This window comes from Asparagus officinalis, chromosome 1 (genome assembly GCF_001876935.1).
Source record: "Asparagus officinalis chromosome 1, Aspof.V1, whole genome shotgun sequence".
Taxonomy (NCBI): Eukaryota; Viridiplantae; Streptophyta; class Magnoliopsida; order Asparagales; family Asparagaceae; genus Asparagus; species Asparagus officinalis.
The window spans coordinates 125,959,382-125,984,650 of NC_033794.1; the positions used below are offsets into that span (position 1 = coordinate 125,959,382).

Consider the following 25,269-nt stretch of genomic DNA (forward strand, 5'->3'; position numbering starts at 1 on the left):
AGAAGGAGAGGGTTTGAATCTCTGCCTAGTTTTTTTTTTTTTTTGTAATGTTTGGGGAGTTCAATATATAATTTCAGGCCAAATTTTTATTTTCGACTATTTTTAAAACTTAATTATCAAATTCGACCTACTTTGCACGGATTTATCATTTTCGACTTAGTTTTCAGCCACGTAACAGAAATTGGGTCTAAATTGATAAATAAGTACAAACAATTACACGGGATTGAGAATCTCATGAGAGACAACATGAACTTACCCCACTAAACATTTAAAAATATATATTACATGGCCCTTTCAACAACATATAACTTATATGGCAATGAGCTAATCATGTAGCCAACTAGTTTATTTATTATAAACTTCATGTGATTCACAATCCCGTACAAGTTTAGCTTAGTTTTAAACTACACAAGATTGAGAATCCCGTGTAATTTTCTCCACATTTTTATGACTTTCAATCTAGTTTCAGCCACCCACCTAGGTGGCTGAAACTGGATCGAAATTGATAATTAAGTGCTATGTAGGTTGAATTTGATAATTAAATTTTAAAAAAGGCCAAAAATGGAAATTTCTCCTTTTCAATCCTTACATTACACGTCTTGGTGTGTTTTGGATAGAAATAATTGAAGTTCCGTGCGGATATTTCAATATAACATTTGATGGATGACATATTGTTTGCAACTCCAAAAATTGTTCAAAAACTGAAGTATATTGAAAATAATGTATTTCCGTTTCAATTGACTTGTTTCGACAACAGATCAGAAGTAGGAACAGTTTGAAACTCCGTTTTTCTAAAAGAAGTAAAAAAAAAACTAAAACAATCTAATTTACTACAAGTGAATTATTCAAAATTAGTTTACTTTTATAATAACCCAAGGATGGTTTCTCTAGTTAATTATTAATTATTTATGTGAGAGCACTACTCATAAATAACTTACCTACACATGAGAAAAGTTCACTTTAGTTAAAACTAAAAAGAGATTTTTTGTCGTCAGTATACAAACCTTTGGGCAATTTAAATTACTAAACTTTCACGTACTCACATGTATAGCGCCTTAATTGGAGGTGTTTAAAACTTGCAAGAAAGGATAACAGTTCTCAAAGACAAAAGAATATCATAGTTTGAATTAGTCCCTCTCAAAATTATTATTAAGTCTATCTAAATGTTATTTATTTTAAAATTAGTGCCTCAAATTATCGAAATTGCTAATTGATTCCGCAATTCTTACGTTATTCTGAAATAGTTCCCCCGATCAAGAGTAGAAATAGAAATTAAAAAGATTATTTGAGAGACCTAATAGCAATTTTAGAAAATTGAGCGGGTAATTTCCTTTAAATTGTTAATACCGCTCAATACCTAATTTCAAAAGAACTCAAGAATAAGGGGATCTACTAGCATAGAGTCTGGTTTGAGGGATTAACTTCGAAATAACTGAAGAGTTCGGGAACTAACATTAATTTAAGTGTTTGAAGGACCAATTTAAAATATGAAAGATTTGAGGGACTATAAAGAAAACCCAAAAATAAAAACTCCCTCACTTTTGCCCTTTGTCTCTTTCTTCATCTTTCTTCTCTCTTCTCTCTTCTCTCTTCTCTCTCTCCCCAACCTTCATAAATTAAAAAAAAAAAAAATGGAGAACGAGCTCCTTCAGAGAGTTCTAGAAGAAGGAGGCAGGGATTACTACATCCCCTCATCAACCCAAATCAATACCAGCAGGCTCAACTCCTCCCCCAACTCCCCTCCATCTCCAACCCCATCAGCCTCCTCGATTCTCCAATCGCTCCCTCTCCACGTGGTAATTAAATTTTGAGCCAAACCCAGATCCCAAAATTTGATTTTTACGATTAATCTTGACTGATTGGCGTTAGTTTCGCAGTCTTTTGATCATGGGTACTATTTGTTGGTGAAAGCTATTCAAGAGCTCAGGGAGAAGAAGGAGGGGCATGTGGTTACTGTTGGGATTGGTGGCCCTAGTGGGTCTGGAAAAACTAGGTTAGTTCTTTGTTTTTGGAATGAATTTTAGTTAGCATTATTGTTGCTGTTGTTGTTGTTGATATTATTATTATTATTACTATTACTATTAAGGGTTGGCGTTCTAAAATTTAAAGATTCTTAACTTTGGTATTCTGAGGTTTATATTTGCCCAAATAATGGCCTAAAGTTTTAACTTTGGTATTCTAATTATTATAATATATTATTTGATATTGTAGCTTGGCAGAGAAGGTGGCTTCGGTTCTCGGGTGTGTGGTGATTTCGATGGAGAATTACCGGAGGGGAACAGATGATGGGAATGATTTGGATTCCATAGATTTCGATGCTCTTGTTGGCAATTTGCAGGTTCTTTTTGTTTTATTTTAGAAGAGCTGATTTCATTTAGATGCAAAGTTTGGAATTGATTAGCCCAAATTTTCCGTTTGATTGATCAAATTGTCTATACTGGATCCTGACTTGGTAGATTGGTTTGACTAAAAATGTAGATAGCTAATTCTCACTATATATGAAGTTTGTAACTTTGTAGTTAATTAACTCAATTGCTGTGGTTGAATAATGAAGCTGTACATGTTTAATGTTTGACATGGTTGATTGGTTTTAACTTATAATTTATTTATGAACTAGATTTAGATGGAATGTTTGTGTGGAAAAGATTGGGGAACAATTTCTCCCCCTATCCCTTCAAAAAGACTTGATGGTGTTAATTGAGAGACATATTTAGATGGAATGGTATGAACAATAGTGCTATTCAGCTTGAAAAACTTGAATTTCTTTCAAGTGAAGGAAGTTTTACCTGACCGAAGAAAAGAAAGTGATTTCCTTTATTAGTGTTTGTTTTCAATAGTTTTGCTTGTAACTTTAACCTTAACACTACAAGTTGAAGTAAACACATCGACTTTTACTAAAAATTTGACTTAACCTTAGGAAAGAAAGCTTGCAACTGTTCTACTTGTGTGAGAAAACTACATTCCATGTTATCGTGTTTCATTTCATTTTTCACTAGCTTTTAATAGCTATACTCTTTTTCTTCCAAGCTCATAATGTGACTTTGCACGTTTAGGATTTGGTGAAGGGTAAGGACACCCTGGTGCCATTATTTGATTTTCAAGAAAAACGACACGTTGGTCTGAAGCCAGTAAAGGTTCCTTTATCTGGAGTGGTTGGTTCCTATTGAATTCTCTCATTTATAAAGGATATCCTTCAGTTCTGTATTTTTTGTTGCGTTTTCCAAAATCAAAACTTTATTGTACAGGTAATTGTGGATGGTGCTTATGCTTTGCACGCTATACTACGATCTCTACTTGATATTAGAGTTGCTGTGGTAAAGCTATAAACTTCAACTCCACTTTAGATTAAAAAAGGAAGTGAAAAAAAATTGCTTGATGAACTAGTTGGCATCTCAGGTTGGCGGTGTTCATTTCAGCCTTCTTTCTAAGGTTCAACATGACATTGGAGACACATGTTCATTGGACTATCTCATTGACAGCATATTCCCATTGTTTAGGAAGCACATTGAGCCAGATCTTCATCATGCTCAGGTAAAATTTTCTGGTTACTTGTGTGTTATTCGTATGTTATCTGGTTATTTATCTTTTATCTGGGTATTCTTTTTCTACAGATAAGAATCAACAATAGTTTTGTTTCTTCTTTCAGAGAGCCTTACTATAAACTGAAGTGTAAAAGTGAGGTTTGTATCTTTTTTTTTTGACATAGTGTACGATGTTTATGTATTATGTATAATGGTTGATGTTCCCCATAGCAGATGCATTCACTATAGTGCTACATAGTTTGATTAGTACAAATCTAATTTACCTTTGTACTTCTATCATCATGAAACCATACCTGTACTCGACACATACTGCACACCGACGCTTCTTGAACACTTCCATGTATTGTACCCATACCGGTCAAAGACACTCCTTGAATATACACATATATTTATTCAGACATACCCAATTATATAATACATCTTCTAGTTCAGAACACTTGTATATACTTCTTGTGCATTTATACCATGCTTCACATCCACCTCCTGAAATTCATTGGACATGGGTCGGGTTGGACATGGTTTTGGTCTGTTTCAAGCAATACCAGTTCAGAACTATAACATTATAATTCGTTGGGGGCATAGCTCAAAATCGAGCGGTTTTCCAATTTATACCCTACATAATAAAAGCAATTTAAAATGTTATAGTAATTTTGAGTCTCATAACATGTGAACGAAAAAATGATATTGATCTTATGTAAATTACTAATTTCAATATATGTATATAGCTATGTCTCTGTAACCCACTTTTTACAAATTTGTCATGTCCCCTACCTGTATCCGCACTCATACTGGAATCCATACCCATTTAACATAGGTAGCAATTCATTAGTCTATTTTGTATGTCTCACAAAACCCTCTGGCCAAATTTTTTAAAAAAATATTTCTAGTGTTTTTTTCTGCTAGATATCGTTTAACCCAAGTTTTATTTAACTGGTGTCATTGTGTTAGGTAAAATCAAGAGTAAATGCATTTAATGTAATATGCTAATAAAGATCATTAAAAGAAAGAAGCCTACTCGCTGAAATCGTTGAGTAAAATTGTTGGTTTGATCTAAGTGGTGGACTTGCAGCTTAGCGCCTAGTTCTTTAGCACAACTTAAGTATTAAAATTAGGTGATAAATGACAAAACTTAGAGGTCAACAAAAGGCAGAAAAGAGAGGGGAGAGAGGAGGATAAGGGTCTGTTTGTTTCCTAAAAAAGTGAGAAATCAAAGAAATGGAAAACTATTTCTAATAAGAATTGTTTTGGGAGTGTTTGGTTTGCTAAAAAAAGAAGAAAATCAAAGAAATGGAGATGAGTTGTCACCTTATTATAGGATGATGTGAGTGATTTTTTAAGAAAACTTGTTTTGATGTTGTTTGGTTGGCAAAAAAAATAAGAAAATGAATTATAAGAAACATATTTCTTATAATATGTTCTTTTCTTTTGTTTAGTTCATTCTTAAAAATAATAAAATAGATGAGATGAGATGAGTTGTCATTATATTATTGGATGATGTGACCCATACTTAAGAAAATTATTTTCCTAGCTTTTTGGGAGGAAATGGGTGGAAATGAAATGTTAATGAGATGAGATGAGTTGTCACCATCTTATTGGATGATGTGAGTGATTTGAAATGATGAGATGAGATGAGTTGAGTGATGTTGTGGATGAAAATAATATTTTATTAGATATGGTGGATGAGTTGTTGGATGAAAATAATATTTTATTAGATGTGATGGATGTGGTGGATGAGTTGTTGGATGAAAATAATATTTTATTAGATGTGGTTGATGAGTTATTAGATAAAAATAATATTTTATTAGATGTTGTGGGTGAGTTTTAGTGATGGAAATGGATGAAATTGTACTTTTTGAGTTTTCTTGGTTTTCATTTCTATTTCTTGGTTTTTTAGGAAATAACCAAACAGGCCCTAAGTGAAGCAACAATGACGATAAAAGGCACTGATAGTACCAAAAATGAAGAGCCACATAAATATGAGAAGAGAAGAACAGAAAGGAGGAGAGTAGGATGGAGTAGAAAAATCTAGAATACGTGAATCAAAAGTTAAAATAAATTTTAAAAAATAAAAATTAAGTATTGGCTCTGCTCGACCTCGTGGACATGATTGGGATTGGCATTGACACTGTTCCTTCTGGAGGCAGTTATCTATTTGATGCTTGGTTTATTAAAGATAGATTACGGTGTCAATTATATGTTTTCCTTTGTATTGGGATATGCAGATCTCCGCTTCATGGCTTAAGGATATATTTTCCTTCATATAGGGCTATACACATCTCCGCTTCATGCAAAGCTTATACGTTATTTGGGTATTTTAGTACACCTGTCGCTGGCGCAGTTAATTGTTTAAAACTTTTCTGTTACATTTTCTTCTGTTGTAACAATACTTTTTCTTTGGATAGTCTGTGGATGGGCATGAAGTTTACCCTTTTGATCAAAGTGGAGCAGAAACAGAAAAGTGAGTGCTTTCTACTTCTCGACTGTTCATTTCTGAGGCTTGTTATGCCAGCTTCCTTACTTTAACTTTTATATAAATCTGTCACAGATATGTTCTTGGGGAAATTGTTGAAAACCTGTGTTTATGCTTTTTCATTCAAAACCATTCTGCATATTCCATTTATTACTAAGTTACTAACCCTCTTGCCATCATCTAATTAGCATGGAGTCAGTTTGGGGGCTCAGCTTAGATCATGTTACCCTTATAAATTGCCTTATAGTGCCATTTGTTCCTTATGGTGGAAGCAAAATCCTAACCTTTTTGGCTACAAGGATATAGACCAATGGTTCTTGCCATGTGTGCATGAGTATGCACATGCATCCTTGCACACACATGCTCTGTGTCCTTGCATGCGCACACCTGTGTGTGTTACTGCACACATATGCATCTGAGTATGTTCATATGCATGTGGATACATGTTTTTGCAGGCTTTTGTGTGGGAGATATTTTTTTTTTGGTTCTTGGGATGGAATGAGGGTTATCTATTTTTTTAAAAGGAAAACGATAAAGTTTTTTATGCAATTTGTCCTATTTTAGTTTCTCTATATTTAGTTTATAGATAGTTACTGAGTTATCTCTATTGTTCAATATATTTTAGCTTCATCGAGATGTACCTCCGCCCACCACGTGCAAGTGAAGAAGCAAGGATAAATGACTGGATAAAGGTTCGGCAATGCGGTATCAGATACTACTTGTCATTAGGTGATCAGAGAATTGTTGACAAGAATTTCATCATTCGTCCGAAAGCTGAATTTGAGGTATATAAAACCTCTCTATGTGATGTCTACCAACTAGCTAATCCTTCGGTGTTGGCAACAGTATAGAAATCAAGTCTATTATCTAGACACTGTTCATATATGGTTGAAATCACAAGCTATTACTATAAAGAAAATAAAATGGGAGATGTTTCACTGTGGCTTGCAGTTTTGTCATAATTCAACATTTTGTTTTTGAAAATTAAAATGATAAAAAAATTCCTCTTGTTGTTGGTTTCTCATCTAAAAGATGGATGCGTCATGACGGTGCATTTGTCCAGCAACTGATAATACTAATTTAACTTGTTTTTTTCACATGTATTTGCACATGGAATAAAACATATCTGGGCTCGTTTTCCTTTGTTCTTCACTTGAATATGATTGGGTTATTTCTCACATACGTTTTCTTGACCGCCTTCACATATAACTCTTTTTTTCTATTCATTTTTTTAACTCTTTGCTATTTATTTTTGACATAAAGTTATAAAGATACTGAAGATGGCAATCCATTCATTTTTTGATGCTCTTTTATTTCTCGATTTTGAACCATGATACTTACTTTGATTCCTTGTTTTCATTATTTATTACATCCTGTGTGTCAACTCGTTGCAGGTTGGGCGGACTACTCTAGGTGGATTGCTTGCTTTAGGATACAATGTTGTTGTTAGTTATAAACGTTCATGTACGTCATTCCACAACGGGCAAATCTTGCTGGCGCTTGAAAGCATTGACACTCTTAATGAGACATTTCTTGTATTGAAGGGTACAAGCAGGAAGGTTTGTATTTCTTAACACGTGGTAGAAACCTTCCATATAGTTATTTAGCACATTTTAATTTATCAAGAATTGCTGCAAAATCTAAAACATAGTTTAAATAATGGTCAATAGACTCAACATTTATCAACTCCAGTTGAAACTGGCCAACACTTATCAATATGCTAAGAACGACTAATACAAGCCATTATTGACTAATAATGACAGTTGCAGGACAAAATTAAAAGTTTGAAGCACCAAAATTACTTTGGTAGTATTATGTTTTGGATTTTTTTTGAAATGGTTGTTTTCAACTAGCAAGAACCTATGTATTTATGGCTATTACTTCTAACTTATTTAATTCAAAAAATTTGTGTCAGTCTTATGGTTGGAGCATAATAATCGCTGCTTCCTGGTCTGATTATACTATTAGGTACCTATTATAGTAGAACAAGGGTATGTCCTATTTGCAGCGAAGCCATCTAATAAAGTTATTTTTTCGTATATAGACCCAGTTGTTCATACTTCATAGACATGGTGCACAAGTACTTATACTCTATTCTCTTGTATATTAATATCTAGGATTTAATATTCTCTTCTTGGGTGTTTCTGATATAGGATTTGATATTCTCTTCTTGGTTTTGATGGGACATTGAATTTTAGCCCTACAATATACTATTCTTGCTGACCACTTTAAATTTATACTTTCAAGCTATAAGGATGGTTTGAGATCTTATTTGTTCATATATGTTTTTTGTTAATTGGAATACAGGTGATTGGAGCGGAAGCATGCAGGCTAGGTGTTAAGGGTCCATGGAACACTAAATCATACTTGGAGATGATTCTAGAAGCTAAAGGTATATTCATATCTATTCTGGTAACTTTAACATATGTAGATATATGCATGCATCTATACATTTTACATCTCGATATATGTATGTTTTCAGTTTGCATATATGCTTTTATCTCTAACCATGATCATGTACATCTAATCTGTTTCGGCTGCATGGAGCGGGTCTCTGAGTTCAAACGATCTTTCTCTCTTTCCATTTTTCCATTTTCCATTTTCCATTTTCCATTTTCCTGTCTCTGAGTTCAAACAGTCTTTATCTCTTTCCATTTTTCCACTTTCCTTTTCTTTTTCTTTAACACTGCATTTGGTGTTGGTGCAGCTGCTTGGTCGCTTTCAATCCATATCCTGATATATGTGCCTTTTATTACTGTTTCTGGTTTTTCAGTAGACATCGCTTGGCTGGGGTCTGCCCAGATGCTCTTTCATTTGTCCTCTCATCATAGTGTAGTTATCATTGGGGCTATGTTCTAAATCTGCTTCTGATTTATGCCTAATCCATCTTAGCAGTCATTCCTTCTACATTCATCTTACAGCATGGACCTTCCTTACACCTGAACTGTATAGACACACAACGTGGGATGTGTTTTCAATTTGGTTATTGAGCTTGTATTTGCCCTTAAAGGTGAATAATCTTTTTTACATCACATCTTATGATCTGCAAGTTTTGGGGTTTGCTTCTCTACTTACATAAAATCAAACTTTAAAGAACTGTCTAGTATTTATATCTGTCGACTAATTTTCAATATCAGCAGCAAGCCCTCTTTTGCTTGTATTTGCCTTGGCTGTAAATTCAACACTTGTTCAAAGGGTTGGTTCAAGTCAAATAGATCCATCTTTGGAGGCTTTTTGGCTGAGAATTCTGTGACAATAGTGATTCCCAGGCAGAAAGGGATCTATGAATTTAACCCAAGAACTTGCTTTTTGTCATTCTCTTTTATAACGTTTATCCTTGAAAAATCAAGGCGTGTTTTTGAGATGAGAACCAGAAGCCACTTTGTATTTCACATACCTAGCTTTACTTCTAGAAACGTCTCCTTCCCTCACCCACCCACCTACCCATCAATCAAATTTGATGGTCTGACATGTACTTAAAGTGAACATGTGCTGCCGGTAGTGCCAGAGTTCAACATATATGAACTCACTTACTCAAATTTGTTGATCTGACATGTACTTTTAAAGTGATCATGTGCTCCCGGTAGTGCGATAGTTCAACATATATGTTAGCCTTTTTGGTTTGCTTTATGTAATAATCAATTTCGATGGTCTGATATGTATTTTAATGTGAAGATGATTGCTCCTTGTAATTCTACAGTTCAGCTACTGATTAGGCCGTGTACTTGTGTTTGGATATTGGAAGTAATCTTCTTGATGGTTATTGCTTATCAATGTCAGGCGTACCACGTGTTAATACTCCTCCACCTTTGTCTGGTACGCTTGCGATTGGAAGCCAGGAAAGGACCATTGCTGCCCCCCGTCCAATTCGCTTACCTACAAGTATGCCTCACAAGCTTGGGGATCTTACCCAGCCATGGACTCGATCTCCGACAAAGTCTCACATGGATCCTGTACTTCCAAAATGGAGATTTGTCTCAGGTTTTTAACTTTTTATTAAACTCAATTCTTTTAGATGATAGATTCACTATTGTCTATGGTAATGTACACTTTTCCCAAGTATCATAATGTATTCTATGATACTATAGTTGTATTAGACGCCTATATGAAAAAGAAAGTCTGATTTCATGACTCATTTACTATATAATTATAAGATTCTCTTATGAAACAACTGCAGATTCTTCTGCTTTCAGGGGTAACATCCAGCTTGTTCCCATGGCAGATTCATATGATGTGGATAGGGGCTTGTTTTTCTCCGTTCAAGCTATACAGGTGCTTATCCTAGTAAATGAGAGAAAAAAATCATATTTATAATTTGCTATCTTAAGTAAAAAGGGCATTCAATACAATGCCTCATAGTCTTCTTTTTTTTTAAATGAGTTCCTTTATTTCAGGCTTTGTTGGAGAACAAGGGGTTTCCAGTTGTTGTTGGCATAGGTGATGGATGCACCTCCTTATTCATTGAATTAGATCAAAAGTAATTGATGATTGTTCTATGCATTTAATTTACAGCTTAATCTCTGTGCCTCCCTAATGTCTTGTATTTGTAGGCTGGTTCTGCATTGTTCTTTTATTTGGTGCAAAATATCTCAAGCTGGTCATCATAATGAATTGCTTTTCCAGCCATTTATCATGATAATTGCATTCTGAGAACAACCTTCGAAGAAATCTAAGTAGTAAGAAGCCTTGACAATTTAGAAAGCATATCCACCTCCGATTCTTTTTGGTCCTTCTATATAGAATCTTAAATATTGAATGCTAATTGCAACAGTTGCATATCTGATTATGCATTAAGATTTAAGAGAAATCATACTAGGTGCCAGGAGCATTGGTTAAAGGTATATAACATTTTTTCTGAATTATAGTTTTTCTGTGATAGATGGTTAAGTTGAAGGGAAAATATAGGAGAGATAGATTAGGCAAAAGAGTGTAACAAGGATAAAAATGATAAGCCAGAGAAGGATTTTATTTTATTTTTGAAGTGGCAAAGGCAAATATTTACTGCAGGGATGGAGCTGGGCACGAGTCTATGAGGCAAGTGCCCATCCATCCTAGAATTTCAGAAAGCCCCTTCTCCTTTTGCTTCTTTTTAACAAATATCACGAACCTCGTATACATTATTAATATAAATTGCCTATTCTTAAGACCATTTGCTCCGTCTTACTTGATATTTGTGAGATCCTATGCAACATTATCTGACAATCTCATTCCATGGTGCATTGTTCAGTTTCCATTAATTTATAAGGAACAACTTCATTGCAAGACCTCAAGTTGCCCATAGGCCATACCTATTGCTAGAATAGCATATGCTTCCCAAAAAAAGGTAGCCCAGTGCACGAGGCTTCCACCATTGTGGGCTCAGGGGAGGGTCAGATGTACGCAGCCTTACCCCCACATGCGAAGAGGCTGTTTCCAGAATTTAAACCCATGACCTCCAGGTCACAAGGCAACAACCTTACCGTTGCGCCAAGCCTCACATGTTGATGTGCTTTACTTTACACAATCTGGCAATTTAATCCATTTCATAGGACGACAAGGGTTAAAGGGATATTCTTAGGTGACATTTTTCTTGTGATCGCATGTGGAGGGTGCAACACTTTTTTAACTTTGTTTATTGATTTTAAACTTAACAATTATCCCAACTATATCGCCTTTCCTCAGTTCGTTGTTTTATTTCTTTTTCTTGGAAGGTTAGATGGAAGAAAATGAGATTAGATGAGATACTAGGTGTTACCTGTGAAGTTGGGGTTTTGATACCATTTTCACTGAGAATTTGGCATAAGAAAGCATGTAAGAGACCTAGGAGAACTCACCATTAAAAGCTACTGTTAGAGGAGGGAACCCAAATCTCCCCAGGTGAACACTGTGATGCGACATCATCACCTGCTGACCTGCGTCACTCACTTGCCAACTGGAAGGATGGGATTGGCTCTGATATTCCTTTGTAATAGACCTGGGAGGCTCACCCCTAAAACATAGCTATTAGAGGGAGGAAATCCCAGTTTCTTATAAACCCATAATGACTCCCCATTTAGTCAATCAATGAAGGACTAAATGAACCCTAACAGAGCATACATCTGGATGAAGTAGAATAAGAAATTACAAGAGTAACCTTAATAAAGGACTTATACAGAAGGCAATGAAAAAACTTGATATGCTATAGGGCATAAAGCGTTGAAAGTTTTACAAATTTGTCATGCGTTAAACCTGTGTATATTTATTCAATTTTCTTTATTGCTGTGGCTTTTTAAGGGTGGGATGTTTTCTTCCCTTTGTGGAGAAGCCTCTGATAGGAACTGTTTCCAGATATTTAATGTTCTTTTTGACAGTTTTTATAGAACATTGTTCATGACACATATGTGCTTGAGTTCTACTGTGGATATATTGGGTACAAATGTTTAGGATGGGTTTTAATTAAAATAGATTGTGTTAGATAGAGTTTGGATAGGAAGCGAAGAAAGGGGAGGTTTACAATTTGAGTGGAGAAGTAGATCATCCGAGAAATAAAAAGGGGCAGGACAAACAAAAAGAGGGATGTCAGATTTGGTGGCTTCTATTTGAGATAAGGCATATTTTTTTGGCCTTTATCTTTCAAGTCTATCGGTTTTTTATTCCTAACTGCACTCTTAATGAATCTGAAACAAAAATGACTTCCGCAAGAAGAAAGATCATTTATTGTTGTGGAAGTTATTCTCGTGGTATGTTGTCGTTACTTTCTACTGTCTGTTCTGTGTTTCATCTTCTATTCTCTGCTACTTTTGTAATTCACTTAGACCAATAACCTTTCTTCATAACTCTGTAGTTAGTGATTTATTTCTAAAGTTTGAAATCTTTGTTTCTGGAGCAATCGTGCAGGTGGTCCAAGTGGATCTGGGAAAACAAGTTTGGCTCGTAAAGTGGCAAATATAGTTGGCTGTGAAGTAATTTCCTTGGAGAGTTATTACAAGCCTGATCAAGTGAAGGATTTCAAATATGATGAATTTAATTCCTTGGATTTAGCATTATTGACTAAGGTATGGGAAGTCAGTATATAAAAGCTCTCTATTCACAAAAGACTATATTAGCTTATATTTGCTGATGGTGCAGATATTTTCTGTCGAAACTTTAGTTTTAGTGCAACTCATCTTTTATGCTTAAACCATTATGGTAGAGAACATGATCATCATCAATACTAACTTACATCAAAATCGAGTCAACTTTGGAGCACGACCCAGAGTTGCGAAAAGCTTCACAGATTGTTGACCAAATAAAGCATTTTTGTAATTGGCTGTAAATGTATCATCAGACTGTCTTGCTGGGAAATTCCTAGGTTAGCTATGAACAAGAGAGAACTAAAACATAAGATCTTGACCTTAGGTTGTGCACAACAGGGGAACCTGCCTCCAGATTCTCTTGACCCAGAAGAAGATATAACATCCAATGATTTTATATTATCGTATGTTTTACCTCTTAAGGCAGAAAGTAAGTTAAAGAGCCAAATGGGTTCACATTCCCCAACGGGAGATAATATAGTCTACTCCACAGAATGTTGCCAGGAACTCCTTATATACCATCAAAGAGAGAGAATATCATCAAAGTACCCTCGGGAGCTTAATATATTTTGTAAAATTACTTAAAGTGGCTACCTTCAAATTATGTCGTTTTGTATAATCCATCTTGCAGTATTTTGACAATGTTAGGAGAAACTGTGGCCAATTCATATAGGCTCACATACGAAAACATACAGCCATCTTACACACACACACATGCGTGTACTTGTTTACATTGATGTTGCATTTTGATACATCACGAATTTCTGACCTTCAAGGTTTGCACCAATAGTTGATAAAACTAGTGTGCATCCCATGCAAAGCACGGACCCCCTTTTTTTTAAGCACCACATTTTGAACTTGCCTTCCTCTTAAGTTTTAACAAATTTGATTTAATTATTGTACACTTATGGCCTGTTTGGATGGAGGGTAGAGAGGGGGAAGGGAAGGGAAATTTTATTTTAATCTTGTTTGGGAGTTTTATTTTGGAGGGTAGAGGAGGGGAATGGAGGGGAAATTTGGCCCAAATTCTTACACCCCAAATTGGGGTGTAATGGAGGGGAAGGGAAGGAAGGGGAAAAATTCCCCTTCCTTCCCCTTCCTTCCCTTCCCTAAGTAAACTCCCAAACACACCATTAAAATTAGAAATCATATCTACTCCTATATACTTAAAGAATGATCTAAGTTTTAATACATTTGATTTATAAATCATATCCACTCCTCTATACTTGAAGGAGAATCCATGTTCTAATACATTTAATTTATTTTACTGTTCATATACAGTAAAATGCTGTATGATGAAAGTATAGAGGTCCAGATCTGATTTACTGTTTATGATACAGTACTATATTGTAGCATAACAGTAAAAATCTAGTTTGTTGTTATGCTATGGTAATTTACTGTAGTATTTACTGTGGCATGAACAATGATTATTTGTATCCTCCTATAAGTATAGAAGAGTAGATTTGAGTACCTCCTACTTAGATTCAGAATTTTTATCCTTCAATACATTGCAGAATATTGATGATCTGAGGAGCAGCCATAAAACAAAAGTGCCTTGCTTTGATTTTGAGAATTGTAGTCGGAATGGATTCAAGGAACTTCAAGTTTCAGAGGATTGTGGAGTGGTAAAGCTTGCATATGCTATGCATTACTTCAGTAAAATCTTTACTTTTCTCCATAGTTCCACTGTCTTGACAATTCTATTTATGGTAAAGAATTTTTTTACGCATGATTTTGCTTGTGTAATTAGCTGATGCTATTTTAAGAAAAAAAGAAAAGACAAAAAAAGAACAAAAATTTTAATGGCACACTTCTGCTTTGTTAAGTTCGGCTTTCCTGATATGGTGTTTGCACCACTTGCATTATTTGTATTTCTGCTTACATATAACAAGGTCCAGAACTATTAGTCCTGTTTTCTCCGTCCCTGCTGCCATTCTGTGTTTCAGATGGACACTCGTTATTCTGTATTTGAGATGGACTCTCGTCATTCTGTACTTCAGATGGACTCTCGCCACTATCAATTTCAGATGAAGGTATCTGCATATAACAATAACAGCAGTCCAAAGAATATAGAATGACCAATAAAGCTGCAATAGTAATACAAAATGTACATTAAAGCCGCAATAGTAATACAAAATGCACATTAAAGCCGCAATAGTAATAGCAAAATCAGAAAATGAATAGCTAACGCATTTACCAGAAAGTGAAATAAAAACCGTAAACATGAAAAAAGAAGCAACTTACGTAGCTTCCATAAATAATGGAAAGCATACTTCTCTTACAAAACATGGCAGCAGTACAAGAAGCACAGAGTGGAATCTCAGAGACATAATGTCAATCTCCGGCAAGACACAATTTGCTTGTGTTGAAAAATCTTGGAAAAGAGAGCATGGGACCAATCATAAGTTTTCATATGCATCTAGATCAAAGGACTTTCAGTTTGAAAAAATAGACCATACTGGAGGACAATAAGTGAAACAACAAACAACAACCAATTAACTAATACGGTAATCCTTAAACATTTCCCTTAGAGTCCAAGACAAACTTATTATGCTTTTTATCTTCTATTTTTGAACTTGCAGATCATATCTCTAGACAGTAGCCAACAACATTAAAGAACACAATCTCCTTTAGAAACATCAAACTTGCAGATCATATCTCTAGACAGTAGCCAACAACATTAAAGAACACAATCTCCTTTAGAAACATCATCATCTGTTCATCTAAAGTCTAGGGGTTGGTCACAGATCCTCCTGGTACAATCTCCTTTAGAAACATCATCATCTGTTCATCTAAAGTCTAGGGGTTGGTCACAGATCCTCCTGGTTACATCTTACATGAGTTCATGGACCAATGAGGCAATGCATGTCTTGTCTAGCAGCCAATCAGCCTTTTTATGGCTGAATTAATATCATCTCTGCAGCCATTTTTTTTACTCAACATAAGGTGTATTTATACAGTGTTTTAAATGTCGGCCGACATGTCCGACATGTCGGCCGACATGTCAGATCGACATGTCGGATTGAAGGTGCCAACGACACGAGTCGGGGGGTTTTAAGTCGAATATTGGTTTTTAGAAGAATGTCGGATATGTCCGCGATATATCGGGCATATCGGCCGATTTTTCAGCTTTGAAAAATCGATCGATATGCCATGTTATCGGTTTAGAGCTATTTTTTCTTATTGGATTTGAGTTTAGTGATGAAAACTCAAACCCATTGACCCGTTCTGATGTTAAGGGTCACCCGATTGAAGAGAAATCAACCCGAACATAAAAAAACTAGGGCAAACGCGCTGGGAACCCATAAACCGTCTTCCTCTTCTTCGTCTCTCACTCTCTTGCTTCCTTGCCATTGCCGACGCTTCCTCCCTGGATGTCGGAATCGATCCTCTCCGGCGCCGCCTTCTCCTCTCTCTCTTCACTTCGTCATCGGAAGCCGATGCTCTAGCTTTCCTCAGTTCTTCATCCGTCGAGTATGACTGTTCCCCCCCTCCCCCGACTATTCTTCATCTCTCTCTCTCAAACTCTCTTTCGATAGTTGCTCTCAGTCTCTCTCTTTCGATAGTTGATTTTTTTTTCTTGCACTTTGCAGCCTTCATCCCGAGTTTTTTCATGGGACTATCAACTAGTTAAGATTCATAAGAATTTAAGAATTTTTCAGCATTCCACTTTTTTTTGTTTACGAAGCTACCAACTAGTTAAGAATTTGTTATACAAGTTTGCTTCTTAATCTCAAACCTTGTGACTATCAAAAAGTTTTCCATTCAAATTAGCATGTCAGTCCTTTTCCGATCAAAATAGTCTTTATATTTCATCACAAAAAATAATCTATGTGTATGAGTAAACTGTAAAATTAAGAACAAAATTCTATACACAGATTTTTGTGCGACGTGATATTATACGTATGTGCATCACCCGATATGGCAATCCGATATTTAGTCAATGTCCCCCGATATATCCCCGATTTTCGCTATCCGATATGGATTTCAGTTATCCGGCATGAACCCGACATCCGATATTTAAAACATTGATAACAACTCAACATGCTGACGAAGAAACTAGGAAGTTTAGATTGACATTTAGAAATTGTTTAGTCTAAAAATGACGAAGGACAAATTTTTAAAAACAACCATATTTCAAATTTATTTAGTAAAATCGGCCGTTTCTCAAAAAAATCAGTAAAACCGACCATTTTCATCTGAAAAGGGTTGGTTTTGCTGCGAAAGACTTTTTTCGAAATGCACGGGACTAGCAGTCCCGTGCATTTCGTTTTCTGTCCACGAAATGGACATGACTAGCAGTCCCGTTCATTTCGTTATCATTTAATTACCCCACCCATGACTGACCCCCTCAAACATCGACTCCCCTTTTAACCCCTCCCCTCTCGCCATTTCGAACCCCTCCCCTATCAAGATTCGAGTCAGATCTCCTCATGGTATAGCACCAACTCCGAGGCACCATCAACATCACCGACAGCTGCTCCTTTTCGGTCCACAACTTCAGGTTCGCAACTTCGGTCCAGACCATGGACCCCAGCAATTCCTCGGTGGGCACCATCTCCTACATGAGCCCCGAGATGATCAAAACGGATCTCAACGACGGGGCCGAGAGGATCAACACGGATCTCAATGACGGGGCTTACAACGGGTACGCCGACGACATCCGGAGCTTCGGGCTGAGCGTGCTCGAGTTCTACCTGGGCAAGTTCCCTTTCGGGGAGAATTTGAGGGGGCATGGGCATTGGGCCAGCTTGATGTGCGCCATCTTCTTCTCGAACCCGCCACAAGCGTCAGCGACCGCTTCGAGGGAGTTTAGGAGTTTCATCGCCTGCTGCTTGCAGAAGGAGCCCGATGAAAGGTTTGGTTTTAATGATGTTTCCATTGTTGTTGTTTGTTGTTTATTTTACTTGCTTACAAATGGTTAATGAATGTGATGATATTAAGATTATGTGGCTGGCTTGCTTGAGATGTTGAAAACCCAATTGGGGATTCGATGATGGAAGGAGGATTCGATGATAGGGTGGTGACCTTATCGCAATTCAAAATGGCGAGAGGGGAGGGGTTAAAAGGGGAGTCGGTGTTTGAGGGGGTCAGTCACGGGTAGGGTAATTAAATGGCAACTAAATGAACGGGACTGCTAGTCCCGTGCATTTCGTGGACAGAACGAAATGCACGGGACTAGCAGTCCCGTGCATTTCGAAAAAACTTATCCCAGCAAAACCGACCCTTTTCAGATGAAAAGGGTCGGTTTTGCTGATTTTTTTGAGAAACGGTCGATTTTGCTTAATAAATTTGAAAAATGATTGTTTTTAAAATTTTGTCCAATGACGAAAATAATCCATTTAATAAAACAACACATCGTAGTCTATTTTATTATGTGTGATTGTGCGTTCGCCGAGGAGCGGATCCTTGAAAGATATGTGGAAAGCCTTTAGACATATCTTAAGTAGCAGTCATATAATGTCATAGAATCTTTCATCCATCCAATGTGCTGATTATTACCATTCATAGGCAAAGATCATATGTGGTGGGTTTTCTACAACCATTTCTTTTTTCTTTTTTACCTTACGAAGGAAACAATGCTTATTGCTTCTTGTGACAGTAACTTTTAATTGATTGATTATACGTGAAGATCTCTCGCTTGTTCTGGTTTATTGACCTTTTCTAAACAACTTCTATAAAACTTACATACTAAAACTACCTTAATCCTATTTTGTTGTTTACTCAGTTTAGGTAAAGAATTAATTGGGCTCAGCAATTAGTGGTATATCAACAAAGGGTAGTGCTTTATATTTGATCAACACTAACAATTTGTAATTATAGTTGTGCCTTAATCATTTTTGTTATCTCTACTAATTTATCAGGTTATTTTCGAAGGGGTATATGCATTACATCCTGAAATACGGAAATCATTAGACTTGTGGATTGCTGTTGTGAGTTCCAAGCCCTATCCATATCCTCTGACAATTTGTTGTTCACCTTTCATTGAAGATGTCTTACTATTTTGTCTTAATATTACTTTAAAGGTCTGAGAGTTTTGACTAATTTTGGTATCCAAAAATAGGTGGGTGGTGTCCATTCACATCTTATTGCTAGAGTTCAGAGGGACAAGAGTCGTGTTGGTTGTTCCATAACTCAGGACGAGATTATGACAACAGTGTTCCCAATGTTTCAGCACCACATCGAACCACACCTTGTCCATGCACATGTTGGTACATGCTGAACATTGAAACTTATCATGTTGTCTCTATCTGTAGGGTTGCTAATTTGCTATAAAATAGTGTTAATTTTAGTTTAGTTTCATCCTGTCCATTTAAGATTTTATCCGCATTGATTGTTATTACAGCTGAAGATTCGAAATGACTTTGATCCTGTGCTTTCTCCTGAAAGTTCACTATTTGTACTGAAAAGCAGCAAGCAGGTTCTCCCTCCCTCCCTCCCTCTTGTTAGTTTATTAGATATTTTTAATGTTTTTGGGGATTTTTGCAACATTTAATATAAATGTTACACATTTTCAGCATTGAAATTGCTGTATTATTTCATAGGCAGGATTGTCTGCACTGGCAATAGTAGAACATTCATATTTGCCACAAGCTAAGCCAAAAAAAGAAGTTGGATGTGCGTGTGTATGTTTGTTCGTTCACATAGATAACTACCTTCCATCTCGACCCACGCATCCACGCGTGTGCGCCCGCGCAGCATAAGATTTATCTGGTTGGTGAAAGGATCAGATACCCCTTTTCCTGTTTGTCCATTTTTTCTCGGTTCACACAAACTACATGTGCATCTTTACTGCTCTGCCTTTCTTTTAGATTCATCTGGTTGGTGGGCTTCCTTGCTCAGCCACTGCCTTGATACATGCTAATGCTATGTGTGGGTGAAGATGTGTGCATGCGTAATGTGGAAGTGGATGGAATCTGCCTGTGAGGATACAGGTGGTTTTATTTTTAAGTGGGTTGTGTGTGCTTTCCTTTCCTTCTTTTTTCGTTTGCATTGTTGGTGTGCATTTGTGTGGATAAGTGCATGCCTGTTCATGATGAAATGATGAAATGAATAAGGAACAGCAGTGAACGAGTAATAAGTAAAAGCCATCCTGGCAAACTGCCTAAACTAAAGGCGCCTCATTGACTAGAATTTTGACTAACTCTTCCTCCAATTATTATTCAAAAAGTGCAGCCATATCATCATATCATGTACATCAACCGACATGTAGGCAGCTCAAATTAAAACAAAGGAAAGAACATGAATATATTTGCATTAGCTATTTACTACTGTCTTTCTGCTCTATTGAGTTGGTGTTGCACTGTCATTATATTCTCTACATGCTTGCCATATTTTAGGTGACATACCAAGACTTGTTGAAAGCACTTGACTCGGGCAAAGTTTGCAGTTCTGTTCAAAATTTCATTGATGTATATCTAAAGCTTCCCGGGACACCTTCAAATGGACAACTTACAGAAAGTGACTGCATTCGAGTTAGAATATGTGAAGGGAGATTTGCATTGTTAATACGAGAGGTCAGAGGATTTCTCATTATTTAATTTTTGCTCGGGAAGCGCTATCTAGTTGCATTGAGGATCCTGAAATTTCTTCTCTTCCTTTTGAGTAGCCTATAATTGAAGGGAACTTCATCATACAGCCGAAAGTAGATTTTGATATCAGCGCCAGCACAGTTGCAGGTCTTCTTAGTCTCGGGTAAGTAACAAAGTCACGTGAAGTTTGACATTGCCATAATTGCATTTTTATTATTTTATTCATATTCTTGGAATATGTTTACATATGAATGCTAGTTTTATTAGATGACAGTTACAATTAATGTTTAATGAAACATCAAACGTCCCAAATGGTACGATCTAGTTTTCACTTATGTTACATAGACACTTTTTTCATGAAGTTGTACCCGACATTTCACATAGCTGTACCGGGCACTGATGCTCCTAGGACACTCCTTGATTATATGCATAAATTTATCAAATGTGTACTCAATTATGTAAGACATGATATAGTTTAGAACACCTGTTATACACGTCTTGGATCAATGTATCAGCTTGTAAAATATCGGGACGACATTATACTGCAATATTCCTCTCTTTATAAAGTTTTAATCATTTTCGCTGTGTCACTACATCGTTTAGTACTAAGCAGCATATACCACTTCCATCAGATGGCTTTCTTGTGCCTTTTTATTGATGTTGTAACTGACTAACAGTCAAATTTCTTGGTGATTTATGTCAGGTATCAGGCTGTAGCATATATTGAAGCATCTGCATTAATTTACCAAGATGGAAAGGTAAGTTTCTTCATATTTTTGGATCTCTGTTATTCCTGTTTAACAAGTTGATGGTGATCTTAACTTCTCCAGTAAGCCTGATGATCATCTACTATATCTAAGCAAACTCCACGGGACTTCTGTCTCAGTTCTTGACCTTTAAATGGCTGCATAATTTTAAACCCTACCCCAGTTTTGTTGCTTGCAAAAAGAGTATTTCTTAGTTACCCTTTAATAGTTATTAATATATGGTGTCTGTATGCCGTGGATTTTCTGTTTATGTGCTTCTTTACCTATAACCTCATACCAAGGAACAAGTTTCAAGATGAATACCTAAGATGAGAGGTCTACCTATCATGAATTTTCTTCATCTCAAGATACAATACAATCTACTTTTCTAGGACGAATTAAAAGAATTTGTTTGTAAAATTTGTGAACTTTTCTTTCTCGTGGAATTCACAAACTTTTGTGTCCTTTTGAGCTTTGGTCATAGATATGTCCTAAGCATGAAAATGTGTATGGAATTGCTTGTACTTTTATTAAAGTTAGTAAGTTACATCTACTCTTTAAATGTTGTACTATGCTCACCCAAGCTGTGGGACAGTTAGATGAGGGTTGTCTAGCATTTATGCCAAGCCTCTCTGTTGTTCATAATTCTGTCAGTCAGAAATTTTAATTTGGTTGCTCTTTAGCCAACATCATTTTTATGGAAGAAGGGGCTAGATATGGTGATTGTCGTGTTTGAACATTGAATTAAAGACTAAACTTCCTTTCTTGCGAAGTTTACAAGGTAATAACAAACATAGAAGGCATCAAAATAAGTGATTCATAATTGGAAGCCTCAGGACGTCCATTATTATGAAATTAAGGTTTGTTTTTATTTTTATTTTTTATTTTATAGATATACTTCCCTAAGAAGTATCACTTTCAGAAAGATCACCCCCAAACCGTCACATTTTGAAATTGTCCTCCAAGTCACTGGTCTTCAAAATTTGCCTATTACTGATTCTTTCTGAAATAAAAGGAGAATGTGCATCCTTTCATGTTATTTATCCTAATAATTTTAAAGTTGACAAAGTTATACCTTTGACAAAGTTATACCTTTGTAGGGCAATATTGGTTTGGATAATGAGGTCAGGAGTACTTTCTCCTTATAAACGGTTGAAGAAATAAAAATAAGGAGATGGCAAATTTCTGTGACCCCTTATTATTGGGGCTAATGTTTTGTGTAATGACCCGGATGACATTCTTAAAGTCGCTAATCATACTGGTGATGTTTTCCCCATAGTGAGCATAGAGAATCTAATGTTACAGAATGATATAAGTTCTTAAATAACTCCAAAGCTATTCTATCTATACATACTCACCCTCTTCTCCTGTCTCCTCCCTGTTCAATTTATCTTAGATTCTTATTGAAGTTGATCACCTACAAGCCAATCCCAGCCCCTACCTTCAAATTAAAGGGACAAACAAAGAGGTTGTTTCAGCTGCTGCTTCGACGCTAAGTCTGGATGGTTCATACACTACGAAGGTTTGTTATTAACTGGTTTACCTGCTCATTAGGAGGAGGAGGGTTTTCTTTTTATATTTTTACAATATTAGTATGATGTATACCTTTAGCTATCAACACCTTCAGCAGTTTAGAAGGATTGCTGAAATTTTTATTGCTTTTTGTAGACATTTCTTCAAATAATTCTTGAGAATTTGCCGGCATTTGAAAGAAGTTCTACTGGAATCCATAATCAACAAGCTGCAAGACTGCAGGAAATTGTGGAGTTTATTCAATCCCAAGTAGGTATCTGGCTTTCTTTTGTATGCTAATTTTTGTTTTTGTGATTTCTAGTAATTTTGGAAAATCATCCATTTTATGTGCTTGTGTTATCAACCTCTATTTGATTTTCAGGAATTTCCATAATATATATATATGCCATATGGCCACTATTTTTCATTCACATCCGGTCCTATTGTTCAGCTTGGATCGTTTACTTCCATGTCGGCTTCTTGTGATAGCTATGTTGTTAGTCTGGATGGACATGTTTGATGTGCTTTGATTGATAGTTTCAGTTTTCAATTAGTTTTTCTGTTTGACCTTTTATTCTAATTTTCATTGTCTGAAGTCAATGTAGATTTTGGACCGTAATGAATGCTGACGCACTCTGATCACTAATAATTTTTTCATTAAGCCACCATATTATGAAAATTGAGTTTTACTGAGCAATTAACTAAACCACCTAGTAATTTGTTTTAGAGTTTTAGTTATTAAGAAGTGAGATTTTATGATGCACTTTTGTAGCTGACCGGGCATATAAAATGCTGGCTACCAATGATGGAGGACGAGTGTGTTATCTATGTTTTTCAACAATAGTCCATTATAAATATGTCTTTACTGTTTTCCTTCTAGAAGGAACATGCCTTCGGTAATTTTCATGTATGTGCATATAACATGCATTAGGATTGATGGTTGGTGGCATAAACTACGTGGAAGTGAACCTCAACAATTTGCTTCTATATTTTCTCGTAGAAATGGTTTTCTGCAAAGCGAAACACACCCTACTATTAAACTATTGATTTGGGACAACTGTTTCCCTGATTTGTTGATGACAAGCAACTGGTTCTGTTCCTTTTAGAGTCTTTTAAGGTTGAGGAAGCTGAATGATGCCTGCAACATATGACTCGACAGTGCAAGAATCTTGAGAAGATTCCAGGGAAATTTTTAGATGGAATTCTTTACCTATTTATCATTTGGATACGATGGATGATTATAAATACGCTTATGATGTAGTTTTCATATGAAATTGAATTATGGAATATGTTAGTTAAACACTCAGAACTATACTTCATGTTGATAATGTATGCGAAGCTCCTTATTGCCAATTTCATCGATTTGCGCCCCTTGTGTTCAGGGAGGAAGCTCTGACGTCGAGTCTTCAACAGATAGTAAAAATTTACCAGCAGATTTTGTGATCGAAGATCTACAAGCCAGGATCAAGAAGCTTGAGAGATGGAATGCAGTCAATATGGTAAGATACTTTTTTTGCTTAAAATATTAACCAATTCTTGCCACTTGAATATTATTCATCAAACAGGAACAAGTTACACATTCACAAGAAACTAACCCATCTGCCTATTCTATTGTCAGGTTTTGTGGACTTTTCTCTTATCAGCACTTGTTGGTTATTCTCTGTACAAAAGGAAACCACACTGATGCTTTTTCGTCCTCCTCCGATAAAAGTTTTACATACCATACCATGTTTATTGAAGATAATGAAATTTTGAAGAGGATTTTACTGCTTTGCTTGGCAAAAATTCAACTCGGAAAAGGTCTCATCCTTTTTTTTTGTGAATCTCTTATTTCACTCAATAGAATGTGCCAAGATCGGTAAAAGCTCAGATAAGTTGTTTTGCCAAGATCGGTAAAAGCTCAGATAAGTTGAGAAGCATACATTCATCAGAGAGGAGAAGGGTTTTGTGTACATATGCTTAACGCGCCATTGAAAGAATATATTGTGTACATATGCTTAATGTACAGAAGGTATCAAGGAGTAACATGTTTTTATCATTATCATTATTTTTATAGAAGTTATGCATATGAACTGGACTATTAACAGTATGCAAGAAGTCGACACTCAATTCAAATCTGAAATTATGATTGTCTAAAGTGGAAATTGGTATTGGTGAAGGTGATCTATTACTCATCAACTATCGAGAAATAAGATTTCAAAAGATTGTCATATTTTACCTATGCATCAAATGTTCGGAAATTCGATGTTTCAAAATTTTTAAAAAGTTGTTTGATCTTTTGCCCATTGAAATGTGATTAAAAACATAACGGAGTTTAGAGATAGATGAAGTCATTAACAATACAGGTAAGTTGCTCATTTAGACAAGGTGCAGTTAATGCCTACCATAGCTTGATTAAATCTCTCTATTGAAAATACTTTTTCACTAAAAACTCAT

General features: G+C 35.8%; 1 protein-coding gene across 7 annotated transcripts; it reads left to right on the top strand.

Annotated features, from left to right (window-relative positions):
- On the top strand, window positions 1,581–24,963 carry LOC109833533. 7 transcript variants are annotated; one of them, XM_020401280.1, is made up of 26 exons: window positions 1,584–1,796; window positions 1,878–1,993; window positions 2,212–2,338; window positions 3,054–3,152; window positions 3,246–3,314; window positions 3,397–3,531; window positions 3,612–3,680; window positions 5,945–6,000; window positions 6,638–6,797; window positions 7,407–7,571; window positions 8,320–8,404; window positions 9,793–9,993; window positions 10,190–10,284; window positions 10,407–10,489; window positions 12,857–13,025; window positions 14,558–14,668; window positions 18,908–18,976; window positions 19,108–19,251; window positions 19,390–19,464; window positions 20,384–20,560; window positions 20,653–20,738; window positions 21,279–21,333; window positions 22,718–22,843; window positions 22,990–23,103; window positions 24,216–24,332; window positions 24,452–24,963. In XM_020401280.1, exons 1-26 carry the CDS (start codon window positions 1,632–1,634, stop codon window positions 24,515–24,517), a joined length of 2,934 nt encoding a protein of 977 aa, XP_020256869.1. In that variant the 5' UTR covers window positions 1,584–1,631; the 3' UTR covers window positions 24,518–24,963. The 7 variants fall into 7 exon arrangements, 5 of the variants coding, with proteins under 5 accessions (XP_020256869.1, XP_020257060.1, XP_020257128.1 ...); XM_020401345.1 differs by having other exon boundaries at window positions 1,585–1,796; window positions 10,407–10,449; window positions 12,868–13,025; XM_020401471.1 differs by lacking the exon at window positions 18,908–18,976.

Excerpts from the sequence above, each read along its gene's own strand:
- LOC109833533 (XM_020401280.1), top strand. The coding sequence starts at position 1,632 with ATGGAGAACGAGCTCCTTCAGAGAGTTCTAGAAGAAGGAGGCAGGGAT. Across the intron at positions 19,465-20,383 it reads TACTGAAAAGCAGCAAGCAG|GTGACATACCAAGACTTGTT; the intron begins GTTCTCCCTCCC and ends GCCATATTTTAG. Across the intron at positions 21,334-22,717 it reads TAATTTACCAAGATGGAAAG|ATTCTTATTGAAGTTGATCA; the intron begins GTAAGTTTCTTC and ends AATTTATCTTAG.